This window comes from Falco naumanni, chromosome W (genome assembly GCF_017639655.2).
Source record: "Falco naumanni isolate bFalNau1 chromosome W, bFalNau1.pat, whole genome shotgun sequence".
Lineage (NCBI taxonomy): Eukaryota > Metazoa > Chordata > Aves > Falconiformes > Falconidae > Falco > Falco naumanni.
In genome coordinates, this window is record NC_054079.1 from 10,923,984 (window position 1) to 10,937,898 (window position 13,915).

The following is a 13,915-nucleotide window of genomic DNA, read 5'->3' on the forward strand; positions in this document are numbered from 1 at the left end:
CAGAATCAGAGTCACAAGATAAAGCAAGGAACCACCTCCTAGTCTCTTGCATGATAATGTTTGTAATATAAGCATATAAGTATTTCCTTTTATGTTGATATTCAGAACAAATTAATCTTTTTTTGTCTTTATTAATTTAGCTATGTCCTCCAGGGGCCCGCGATTTTCGAGAAAAACAATGTGCGGACTTTGACAATATGGCTTTCCGAGGAAAGTATTATAACTGGAAACCCTACACTGGAGGTATGGTGTAGCTTTGCAAAAATGTTATCATATGTGAAGTCTTCAAAATTATATAAATGTTATATATAAAGTAATGTTTGTAAATTTAATGTTTTGATTAAGATACAATGAGCGAAGTTTGCTATGCTTGTATTTTTGTCAATTGCCAAAAATGTTACAGAAGAGCCATCTCTGTTCTGGTAGAGGTTTGTTTTACTGTGAAGGGGAGTGAGCATCATTGTAGAGTCCACTTTAAAATATGGAGCCCTTCTCTACCTGCAGTTGCAGTAGAATTAGAGATTGCATAGGTGATCTGTAAATGCCTTTGATGATATAGTGTTGAGTTTGGTATAAAAAATCTCAAAATTTTCCTTACTTAAGGTCAGAAGAGTAGGAAAAGGAGAAAGGGGAAAAAGCATTTATAAGAATCTCTAAAGACTACTTTGATAATTAAATTATAAATAATCACACTGTGCAATAAAAGAGTATTTTGGGGCAGAGAAGAGAGTTGTAGTTTCTTTTTCTCTTTGGGACAGTTTAATCAAGCTTAGTTATGTTTCTGTCGTTCAAAGTTTATAGGTTGCCCTTTGATTATTTTGTCTTTTCCTGTTCTAAACCCTGCGTGAATAAGTCCATGTTCCCCTTTGTGCTTTTGTAATTTATTGAATTGTTTTATTCTTAGTTTTTTAGATCAAAATTCTAAAAAGGACCGTTGTGATCACATGGTCTGAGCTGCAGTGTAATTCAAGTAACAGGACTAAATTACTAATTGAAATAGTCTGATCTTGTTTTTGAAATTTACCCTGACATATTTCTATCACTACATTCTTTTGTTATTCATGTTTTTCAGATAAGGAAGTGGTACCCTTATTGTTTTAAATTGTTCAATAATCATTAGGGTTGTATTAACATAATGGAATCATTTTGGAGACAGCCATCATTTACATATCTTACTATGATAAATAATCTTTTTTGCAAGAAAGAAGAGTCAAGTAGATAAATCAATAAAGGGAAGTAAAATAAAGTGTATACATTATATGTGTCAAGTATGAAATAAGATTATACATTTCAGATCTTTTTAGGTATATATATTTTTAATTAATTATTAACTTTTCAAGAATTCTAGTTGTTTGTTTTTTGGGTTTTTTTTCTTCTTCATTTTTGTTGTCCAGGTGGGGTTAAACCATGTGCATTAAACTGCTTGGCTGAAGGTTATAATTTTTACACTGAACGTGCTCCTGCAGTAATAGACGGGACTCAGTGCAATGCTGATTCACTGGATATCTGTATCAATGGAGAATGCAAGGTTGCAAATGTTTTATATAATACTTCTGGATTACTTTGTTGTGTCTGCTATCTCCTACATTTAATTATGGTACTTGTTACTTATACAAAATGGGAGTGTTAACAAGTCAAGTTAATGAAAGAGTAAGATTGAGACAAAAAGAAAAAAAAGGTATTGCATAAATAAGACCAATAATTTGAATTTCAGTAGCTTCCAACAGACATTCATAGATTCCTTCATTTTCATCTTCTTTTTACTTTCTTTGTGGTTTCTGTTGAAGAATTGGTGGAAAGGGCAAAAGGAGATGAACAGATTCCTTGCTGTGTTCCAAAGCCTGTTCCATCATTCCAATTAGAACACCACCCACTCTGCCTGAAAAACAGTAAATATGAACATACTAATCTGTTTCTCTCTAACTAGTTCATCCTGTTTCAAACAATTCTGCTTTTGATGTAATTGAAACAGAAAGTTGTCAATATTGCTCAGTAGTTCTATGAAAAAGTGTATACTGATGCAAGTATTTCCCATTTACTAAAAATCTGATTATCTTGTAAATTTCTATAGAACTGCATTGCATGAATTTGCAGAGAATTGGAGGTCTGTGCCATATTTTTGGTTATATTCATCCCACTGCTGTCTCAGTTTAACAAAGTGTTTAATTATGTACTTAAGTCTAAACATCTGAACGGTGCTGGTGACTCTAAAAATCATTTGATTTCACTGAAAACATTAACATAACTAAAGCTTAACCTGATGCTTAAGTGCTTTGCTAAATTGAGTGCTTAAGATGTATGTTTATTGAAAAACATGATGAGATCAAAAGCATTTGCCATGTATTAGTAAACTAACAAAAATGCACAAGAAATAACATGGAATTCTGGTGTACTTTATACATAATAAGATTTTACTACTTTTGAGAAATCTTTTAAAACTAATAATCAGACTAAAACTCAAGTTGAGAATGAGATATGTAAGAGAATTGGGTCTCTGTCTTCTTGGTGAATCAGAAAATTGAAATGTAAATTATTAGAATAATACTATTTTTTAAATTATTTAAAGTTTTTTAACTTCTTTTATGACCTATATATTACCTGTTTACAAGATGGTACATAATATTGCTAGACAATAAACCAAGTTATGTATCTGCCTCCTTTTTTTGTATAAATCCTGGAAAAATTGGCAAATTGCAATGTTCATTCTGTTTACATCCTACTTGTTCATTCCTTTTTTTTTAAAGATCCAACTGTCTATATTTTCATTAGCTTCGTAATAGGGATGAATCAATAAGTTATAGGGATTTAATCATTGTTCACTGTATATAAGTTTCTCAGATAATCAGAAATGTAATGTACTTCTAATGATCAGTTATTGACACCTCTCTCTTGTTTCCAAAGGCTTTTGAATCCTAATATAGCATGTAATTCAACCTTTTACTGAGCTTCATTCTGCATTCATTCTTACAGTGAAGTAATTTACACTTTACATTCAACCTTATAAAAATAATTGCAAGTTTTGCCTGAAGGATGTGAAAAGATGGTCTATGAAGCTGTAAATACCTTTGGGAACAACAATACTAATTATACTGCATAAATGTTTAAGGAACACACAGCAAATGTTTTCCTTAAATCAATATAGATGGAACACAATTAGCTGTTGTGATATTAAAGAAAAATGTCACTAATCATTTATTGATAATTTTAATAATTACATTGTTTGTAAAATGCTGGGAAATCCCTTCCTGAAAGTCACCGTAGAAATACAAAGTATTTATTAATCGAGATTTGATAACAAACTGAAATGTGGATTGTTCTACGTTTTTATTTTCTTCCTCTGGTAAGTGAAAACTCATGGTAATAGCTATCAAAACCAGAGTAGATAAAAAGAACGACTGACTATCAAACTTGAGAGAAATACTTCAAAAAACTATGAAAATAATGGTGCAAGAAACCATAATCCTGTTAAAATATTTGTTCTTATCTGTTCTCAGCATGTAGGTTGTGATAATATTTTGGGGTCTAATACTAAGGAAGATACATGCCGTGTTTGTGGAGGAGATGGGAGTACATGTGAAGCCATTGAAGGTTTCTTTAATGATTCATTGCCCAGAGGAGGTATGCGCATATATAACCAACATCCATTCTGTTGCACAATGCATTTAGATGACTTTAGCAAATAACAGTGCTGCATTGATTTCCAGCATGGCATTGCTGCTGGTCATTCACTTTGACTCCTTTTGCCTTGTTGTTTCCTTTTTCTGTATTAGTTTGGATTTATTTCAAATACAATAACGTTTCATTACTGAGTACTTAGTTCTCATGGTCTTTACTGCACTTAAGAAGTGGGTGGGGTTTTTTAATTCATTAGTTATGGTTGTATGGTAAAAGTAATTTTGTGTACGATTTTAATGAGTATGGTAGAATCTGATATTTAGTTATACATGATATTTTAGAGTAGAAAGAATCCAAAAATGTTTCTTAAGTTCATGTTATTAAGAAATCAGGAAGTATGTATGGGCAATTAGTTGAAAGCTTAGCTTAAAGAAGACAATATTACTGTTGCAATCTTAGTGTTTTCAGTTTTGGGCCCCCGAATACAGGAAAATAATTGATTCACTGGAGTGAGTTCAGTTCAGTGAGGGGCCATTAAGAGTATCAGGGGCTGGTGCACTTGCCCCTCTGTGAGGAGAGGCACAGGGAACTGGGCTTATTTAGCCTGGAGAAGAGAAGGTTTGTGGGGACCTAGTATCAACCTTCTAATACCTACGAGGAGGAGGTTATGTAGAAGACAGAGACAGACAGTTCACAGTGGTGGGTACATAGTGGGAGGAGAGACAACGGCTATAAATTGAAACAAGACAGGTGCTGACCAAATGGAAGGAAAAACTTTCCCCAGGAGGACCGTTCAGTAGTGGATCAAGTTGCCAAGAAAGGTAGTACAGTTTCCATCTTTGGAGGTTTTCATGACCCAACTGGATAAAGCACTGAGTAACTTGGTCTGATCTTCTAGCTGATCCTGCTTGTAGCAGGAAGTTGGACTAAATGACTGTCTGAGGTGCTTTTCAGCCTGAATTATCCTATGATCATTTTATACATTAATTATTTGTGATACACTGTCAAAAAGACTTTATTAGCATTTATAAAAAGAAAATCCTGACCATATGGTAAATTCTTGCTATCATTTTCAAATTTATGTCTGAAATTTAATTTTTTTTCATTATATCACATGAAAGAAAATGTTGAAGTACATTTGAGTCCCATATCTCTTACTAATTTTTAGTAGTAATTTATTAGTCTTATGACTAATATTGTTTAAGATAAACAACAAGAAATAAAATTTATCTTTATCTTATAGGCTATATGGAAGTGATTCAAATTCCAAGAGGTTCTGTGCACATAGAAATAAGAGAAGTGGCAATGTCAAAGAACTACATTGGTAAGAGCATGGTTTAAATAGCAGTCTGTTATTAAGATAATGATGTGATTTGAAGGTACATTTTCTGGTTTGGCCAAACCATACACATAGTAGAAGCAGCAGAGGGAATGGTAGCTGTTAATATTAGGTTGTGGTCAGATAGTTTCAGCAGTTGGTTTGGATGTATTCTCCTGAGTGGAGCTAATGAATTATATCATGTGATTCCTCCTTGTCCACTTGGTGCAAAATCAGGTCAACTTCACTATAGTTCTAATGTCAGACTTGAGCTGAAGTGAATGAGGAACACTCAAATGATATACTGTCCCACTCTGAGGTAGTGTCTTCCATCTGAGGAAGTCTCTGATTTTGGGGGATTGTACCATTTTAAAACACCATTTTATTCTTGGAATGATTATTCATCAACAGCCATGGTTACCTTAAATGCTAACAATACTCTCTCCTTATCTTAAGGCAATTTAATGTATGTATTCCACTGTTTCTGTCTTGTAGGGACTTAATGCCATCCCTGTTTTATAGATAAGGAAAATGAGATGCAGAAAAACTAGGTGCTTAATTGAGAACATTCAGGAAGCATGTGGTAAAGCACAGAATTAAATTCAAATTCCCAGATTATCATTCCTTTCTTTAAAGACTGTGTTAAATTTTCTTTCTATTTTTTTTTAATACTGATGCGTACAAATGTGGCTTCATTGAACTCAAGACAACATGCATTTCTGAAAGTCTCTGTACCCTGATTTGCATATGATGCCTGTAAGTGTGAGTTTGAACGGCAATTATTCTCCTAGGTACATTAATTCCTAAATGGATTATAATGATAATAATGGTACCTTTTACTATTAGATGTCTACTTTTCTTTCTGCCTGCCCCCACCCTCCTGTAATTCAGCAGATTATCAATCTCCCTCCATTCTGCAGGAATAATAACACCACTGCTCCAGCAATAGAGTGCTTATTATTCTTTCAGCATCATGCTCCCCTGGCCCCTCTCCTATGTCAATATATACTACGGGTATAGGTTGCTCATATATCCTATATTAACATTTCAAACAGAGGTTGTGGGAGAGGCATACAGTACATCCTATCATGGTCATTTTCTGCTATGAACCATATTGTCGAAAGAACATTTTTTAACATTGGAATCTACACCAATATTAGTTTCATTATATTTAATACATGGATTCATATTGTGTTTCTGATTCCATGGGTAGCTAAAAAACAGAATAAAGAAGATATTCTTAGCTACTACAATTAAGTTTGTTGTTTCTCTAATTTATAAGCAGAAGAAAGTGATCTGAAAAAGCATTTAGATCAGCACCATCTGTATAAAATGAATGAAAAATGTCTCATTTTTGGCTTAAATAAAAAATATAGGCAACTTCTTTGATATTTAAATTGGCCACATCTAAAAATGTAAAGTGGTACATAAATACTTTTTTAATATGTTTGTCACAATTTCAAGGGATTTCCTGAGTTTCAGGCTCTCACCTCACTGCCTTGCTTTATGCCAAAGAAGCCCTGATTAACACAAATGGAGGATTCTTCTTCACTAGTTCCTTGTGTTTCCAACTTTCAAAGCTGCCATTATATCCTTACAAAAGATAATTTTAATAAGTCACAGAAGCCATTTTATTTTGTGTTGGGATGTTTTGTACTGTGAGTGTGAACTAGATCACTGTTTTAGGATCACCAGTTTCTGGGGAAAGAAAGGCTTCTAGTTTGCTCCCTAAAAAGAACTGTACAAACACTATGGTAAAAGCAGGATGGATAGAAATTTTTGCTATGTGGAAATAAGACCACTAATAAAAAAAATACTGATGTTCAGCTATAGCATAGTTATTTTGTATACCCGCTTAAAATAGATAAATAGTGGAAGTACTATTCCTTTCTTTTAGTACAGTACTGCTTGCAATTTGTCTTGTTTGTCTTGTTCTCCTATACTAACTTTTTTTACTATCTCCTTCTTGTACTACAAAACCTATATAGACAATAAGGAATCTGAACTACTTTGAGAATTCCATTTAAGTGAATGTCAGAGCTAGTTTCTTCACTCAAAGCACATGTGTGTTTCCAGAGTAAATCCAGGGAAGTCAAAGGAATAAGATTTATGCTATGGAAAGACATTCCTTTACAGACCTTATAGTGTTGATGGAAATGGTTACTAATCCCTGCTGAATATGGTTGTCACCAATAGAATGTTACTGCCTCCTAACTATCTCCTGTTCATGTGAATGCTCTCTCATCTCTTTTAGAACATTTGAATGTCATTCAGACATTTTCCCTAAGTGTTTAAAGTATCCTTCTGTCCACACAAATATAACTGAGAATACAACTCGATCCTAAGTTGTCTTATATGAGTTTGTAAATTCCCTATCTAGTATAGTCAATGATTTGTCTCAACAAAAAATGACATGGCTGTTTGATCATATATTTCCAACAATCATTTTGCCTTTAAGAACATGTTTTATTTAAAGAAAATATGAATGCTGAATTACTCGGTAATCTTCACCTATAAGTCAAGAAATCAATGTCTAACTAACAGAATATTCACATTAAGAAACAAAGTTAGTTTCTTATTTAGAAACTGAATCTAATATTATTGATAAAAATTAAAATATAAGTCCCTGAATAATATCTGCTTCTCCAGCCTAATTGGTTGGTTAGCTAAGAAATTTATGTTTTGTCTACAGTACTTTCATGGTTTAAGGCTGTAAATTAGGTATAATAAAATATCTTGGCAGATTAAATAGCTAGTATTTGGTTTTGTAGTAGAAATATCTTGGATTTATGCTTTAAGAAGGAAAAAAAAACACTGGACAAAGACAACAAAGCAAGAACTGATTGGGATAAATTCTCAGACTCAACGTTCCTTCTCTTTTTTTCCTCTGCGCATTGTCTGAGATACCTATCCCATGCTCCAACATCTTAATCTAAAGATTAGTTTGATAATTGATTATACATTTGAGACCTACATATATTTTAAGTAGAACAGTATACATTGCACATGGGCTCAGTTTTAAGAGACTTTTTGTACTCTTAGCAGCAAGGTATTTATTATCTGTGCAGGGAAGGAGGTGGTTAGCACCACAGAAACTTGCTCCCAAGCACAGGTGCGAAACAGGCTAATTTATACATTTGACACACATGATTGCAACATCTCTACATACATTATTCATGTAATTACAACATATCATTGCATATTAATGATAGGCAGAGTCTAGGTGGAGCCTGGGTGGAGTTCAGACAGAGTCTTCTCTTGGCATCAATTTTTAGAGGGTTGTTCCAGCCTTCAACCCCGCTCAGGTAGTCTTCCTCAGGATTGAACTTTTCAACTTTCTTTTATAAGTGGCTCTGCCAGAATCTTGTACAAAAAATCTTGGCTTTCTACCATTTCCTTCTATTGATATGTCTAACTCTAATTTATGATTTCTAGTATCTGGTACAGTGATTTCCAACAATGGCCAATGGCTTAGGCCTGGGTACAGTGAGCAAGAACAGGGCGATTCAGCACTACATGCTATGGTTCCTCAGTAACAAGAGTTGAGCGATTTTGCAAGGCAGAATGGGGTTTATACAGACCTGAGACTTTTCTCAGGTGGGTCTTTAGGTTTTTTAGGCCTTATTCCTTTTCAGTTCCATATAGCATCTGCATCTTGAAATCTGCAAAGTATACCTGCACATTGAAGATTATTGAAGAGGCAATATTGTCAAACTACATGAGGGACATTTTGACCAGGGCTAAAGAAAAGGTTTTATAATGCTTGAAAAAACAGTGATGTTGTGCTGAAGCTCACATACTTCTAAGATTAATAGTTTAATTTGCAATGACTTCTCCATTATAAATGCTGCTTCCAATTTTTAGGTAGCTTGTATTTTTTTTTAAGCTTTAAAATCTGAAGAGGATGACTACTATATTAATGGTGCCTGGACTATTGACTGGCCAAGAAAGTTTGATGTTGCTGGAACAGCTTTCCATTACAAGAGGCCAACAGATGAACCAGAGTCTTTGGAAGCACTAGGCCCTACTTCAGAAAATCTCATAGTCATGGTAAAGTTATAATTAATATATTTCTGAAATTTGAAATATATATTTATGTTCTTAGGAAAGACAAGGCCATGAATGAAATCAAAATAGATTGTGTTTACAAAGAGTATACAGCTTAACTAGCTGGGACGCAACTTTTTAACACAGATTGCTTATCTTTCAAAACTGACAGGCAAACATGATGAAAAAGGGATAAAGTCAGAAGAGCCCCAGGAAATCTCACAGAAAACACCCCATCTGTGTTAAATGTGCTTTGTAATAATGGTAGCAGAAATTGTAAATGGGGTATATAATGTATCTCTGCATACTGCTGATACATAGAAGTGTTAAGATATAGCATGACAGTTCCTGAAAGTTCTTTAGATGTCTGTGGTTTTAAGCGTGGCCTGAATATGAAGTATACTTTTACCACAGCAGGAGTATCATGATTTGACCTGTATTAAAGTAGTTGCTGTGACATACATTGCTCTGAATAGATTGTACAAAATATGAGAATGTAACAGAAGATGTGACCAGGGTCCTGGTACCCTGTCTCTGACAGTAGACAATAGTGAGCCTACTGTTACTCTGCTGTGTTGAGGAGAAGTATAAGAACCGGGTGATACTTGCCCAGTATATTCTATCAGCTGCCAGATTTGCAATTCAGGGATTACTTGAGCCAGACAGCATATTTTTGTGTATAGAGTGATTGTTGCCTGGATATTCACATTTTAGGTGACATTTTCAAACATCCAAATCCTGTTGTTTCTGCTGTAGCTGTGGTTAAGCTAGAGTCCATACAGAATGAGTTACACCTTTTCTTATTCAGTCAATGTCACTGACTTTCTTACTGAAAGTTCTCTGCTCATTTGTCCAATGGAGATAGGCAGATATGCCTACACCTCTGCAAAATATCACAGAAGGTAGAAGGGAATGAGAAATAGCTCTAAGATGTGTTAGATTGCTGCATCTTAACATGATATATATTATTAGTAACAGAAAGAAAAAGTTGGGTAAAGAATCAAAGACTAGTGTTGGACAGCTGATATGTGGAAGTTCAACAGTGAGGGTAGATAAAAGCTCATAGTGATTGTTGCACTTGCATCTGTATCACTTGCAGTGATATAGCTGTATCAAGAATTTTGATTCTGTGATTCCACCAAGCTAATGCTGTTGGCTATTGCATTAGGGGAAAACAATGACCTCAGCAACAGTCTGTTGCTGTTGCTGTTATTGCTGTTATTATAGTCACTAGAAGTGTAAGCAAGGGCAGCTAGGTTACATAATTGCTATGTGAGTAGCTCCTCACAAGATTTCAGTGAGGACTGCTGCATGTTTGTACAGTAATGTACTTAACCAACTTTGACCTCATAATTATTCAGCTACCAAATTTGCTTCCATTAAGACAATAATTTTATGAAAACTGGATTTTTAGAACAATTATGTCAAGAATAAAGAACTTACAGAAGTTATAAATTTGTGTCAAGGGAAAAAAAGACAAAGCTCATCTTAGACAATAATACTTTTAAAAGTTAGTCCATATTCTTTTGGGAATACCTATGGCTTCCTTTATTACTTTTTTCCCTTTCATAGGACATAACACATACCTAGATTAAATGTCACTGTAGTTGCTCTCTTCTTGCCTGTTTTAATGGTATAACCAGTTGTTTTCAACTACAGATTCTGCTACAGGAACAAAATTTGGGTATAAGGTATAAATTCAGTGTTCCCATCTCTTGCACTGGCAGTGGAGACAATGAAGTTGGCTTTGCATGGAATCATCTGCCTTGGTCAGAATGTACTGCCACTTGTGCTGGAGGTAAGACACCAGGCAGTCAAACTTCAGGGCAAACTGAATTGCAAGATACAGTTTACTACATAATTATGTAGGTAACTAATTGAAAACATTTCTTTCAGACATGCCTCAAACCTTAATTTAGTGAAAGAACATTTTATTACAATGGATTTTGTTGTTTTCAAGTACATTTAATATGTTCAGATCTTTTTGTTAAATACAGTGTATCTTGGCACAGCGTGTCTCTGTCTGCTGATACTTCTTCTGAGATTCTGTTGAAGCTGGGATGTTTGCTTTTCACAGGAGCTTTCTTGATAAAGGACATCAGAAGTTTTAAGTAAAGAGATTAAAAACCAGAAGGAAAACAAGGCAACTGTAAATAAAGGGATGTGTCTGTGTGTTTGTAGGTATGTTTCACAAGAACCTAGTCAGCCCTCCTATCCTCCAGCTACCAAAGTTTAGGATACATACTAGCAGCTCCTCTGTAGCAGATGGTAACAACTCAGTTATACTTCCCAGCCCATAGCAGTATCTGAGAATTGTTGCCTATTGGCAGCAGTGGGGGATTTATAGGTTGTCCCATATGATTCATCATGGGTGTCTTTTGCCCACAATTTACTATATTCCTAATCCTCCCTCTAGTGGCCACCAATGCAATTCTTTACCTCTGGCTGGGAGAGCAGGACAGTTGGCTTCCTTCAAAGCCAACACCATTGCTGCTGCATGGACTGGTGAGTAGAAGTGCTGTGTGAACAGTATCTTTCTTCTCTCTGGAGACTGAATGCATCATCTCCCCAACATACCTCAATTTCAGAAGATATGGGAGATAGCTTTAAATCTGCCTCAGAATTTCAGTTTTCTACTGCACTGTGTACTGCCCATAGCAAGAGGAAGACACCATATTTTTTAAAAGAACCTTTGGACCAAATATTTGTCCTTTTCCTTTTTTTATGGCTACTGGAAATATTAATGTTTAGAATCATCTTGACTCATCTTTCTGCTGGATCCTGCTGTGGCTGTTACTAGTTGTTTGCTGTTTAAATACAGCAGTTTGCTTAACTATATGTAAGATACAAATGACAGCACAAACTCTATTCTGTGCAGCTAAATAGAGAAAGTCTTGAAACAAAATAGAGGAGGGTGCCAACTTTCTCCAATATTTTTATTATTCATTTGTTGGATTCTTGTAATCAAGTGAGTGACAGATTGCTTTTTTAACTACTATTTTAACAATGGTGAGTCTGGTAGGAAAAGGAATGTTTTAAAAAATCTCATAGCAAAAGACAGTTCCAAGTATCAGAACCTTACATGTACTACCAAATCTTATTTTTATGATGGCAATGAGTTAATGACCTTTTGAAGTAATGGGAAAATTCCCATTGATTTAGTTAGATACAAGATTTTAGCCATGGATTTTCTGTCATGCAGGCCATTGTCACTTCACAGATTTGAAAGTATACAACAGAAAAAATAATTGGCTCTGAAGGAGTAGGCACTTGGCTAGATAGGAACATTTGACATAATTAACTTTTAAGGGAATATGTGTGAATCTGTGATAACTACATACATTTATTACTCATTTGAACCTTAGGGAGGGACATTTTCTTCAATAGCTTGTGGTGGCTAAACCAGGCACTTTTCTCTCCTTTCAGCTTAGTATATCCTTATACTATGGTCACTTATTTTCATTGATCTCTGTACTCAGGGAATAAATGTTTCATTTAGTTATGATTCATATTAAAAACTGTATCTGCTTTCTCCATATGAGTACTTGCTATTCCTCCCAGTTTATGAAGCTCCTTTTGCCAAAAGGAAACACAGTTCTAAAAAGGGGCTGTCAGGGAAAAAGAACGTGAGACAAAGATTGTAGAGACAGAGACCATAACTGGAAAAGCTGGCTAATATAAATATGAAGTGTTGAGAAATCTTAGAAATGAAACCACTGCATAGCTTTGTTTATTTCTATAGGATTTATTATGAAGTTCATTCAAGTAAATTCTATTTACTTGAACTCTGTCTTTAGAAGAGAAATTTTGCTCTGCATCAAAGGATAACAAAATATTCAACAGTTAAAGGATTTCTCACTGAAAGTAAAAAAAGGGTAATAAAAATATGTGAGGAATATTAGTATGGAAATTATTTTTTATTTATGAGGTTAAAAAAATTATGTAGTGACTTTGGGACAGACTGCAAACAGGTTAAAGGCATCAACATTTTCCTGCCTCTCATTGTAATTGGTGTTGCACACCTGTAGTGCATGGACTGATCAAGATTTGATCATATAATATTCCATCTTGATCCAGGAAAACTCTAGATGATGTAGAGCCAAATATGCTTTCATATCAAAGTATAGGCTTTGTATCAAAGCTGTAGGCAAATCTAAATTGTAACTGACACTAACTTCTGTCCATCTCTGAACATGTCTGTATTCTAATGTTGTCTTTTTGTCTAGGTGTATGTTACACTTAAAAAACTGTCTTAAAAGAACATCAAATTTGCAAGTATTTAGACGCTAGGAGATGACAGAATTAAGGATGACCATGAAATTTTATATTGTTTTCTGTTGTTGTGGCTGTTCTGTGAAGCAGGGACCATTCTCTGATCCTGAGGCTGTGTTACATACTAGCTCATGTCCACTCCACGCTATTTAGGTCTAGTTCTCTCTAAATCAGGCTGACTGTATCTGCATTACATAACATTTGACCAAGTCTGTGACTTAAAACATAAGTTATTACTTGGTGTATGTTTTTTAATACAAAGTGTCTAAAAAAAGGAAAAGTGAGAACTGCATACAGCCCACCAGAGTGATAGGAACTTGAGGATGTGTTGAATGTCATGACGTAGAGCACAAATGCTAGAACAGCATTTTGACAGTGCAAAGTTTAAATAGTTTTGGACTATTGTATATTGCAGAACTTTCCAAACTGTGCAATCTTCATAGTCTTTTGAGAGCAATCCACTGCATTCAGCAATTCCTAGAGCTGCCTGTAGGCCTTGTCTTGGAGAAGGATAACTGGAGCAGTCAGGAGCCAAGGAGCAAGCCAAGAACAACCTGCAATCTTTATTAGATGGTAACGTGCTGTCTTTTCCACTGGACTTCTCTTTTACATTCATCTCTGCTGTGCTGATGGGTCACATCTGAACAGTAAAAGCACTTTAAC

The 13,915-nt window shown here is 34.7% G+C and overlaps 1 protein-coding gene across 5 annotated transcripts in view; it reads left to right on the forward strand.

Annotated features, from left to right (window-relative positions):
• Positions 1 to 13,915, forward strand: part of LOC121080568 (A disintegrin and metalloproteinase with thrombospondin motifs 6-like) — a 150,050-nt gene that overhangs the window by 103,799 nt on the left and 32,336 nt on the right. For 3 of the 5 annotated variants that reach the window (XM_040578663.1, XM_040578661.1, XM_040578662.1), the window contains 6 exons: positions 141 to 243; positions 1,395 to 1,528; positions 3,495 to 3,618; positions 4,859 to 4,939; positions 8,820 to 8,983; positions 10,640 to 10,778. In XM_040578663.1, coding sequence (XP_040434597.1) covers positions 141 to 243; positions 1,395 to 1,528; positions 3,495 to 3,618; positions 4,859 to 4,939; positions 8,820 to 8,983; positions 10,640 to 10,778 — 745 coding nt within the window. Of the gene's footprint in view, positions 1 to 140; positions 244 to 1,394; positions 1,529 to 3,494; positions 3,619 to 4,858; positions 4,940 to 8,819; positions 8,984 to 10,639; positions 10,779 to 11,396; positions 11,486 to 13,695; positions 13,826 to 13,915 lie in introns of all 5 variants that reach the window. The other 2 variants (XR_005825415.1, XM_040578664.1) reach the window with 2 other exon arrangements.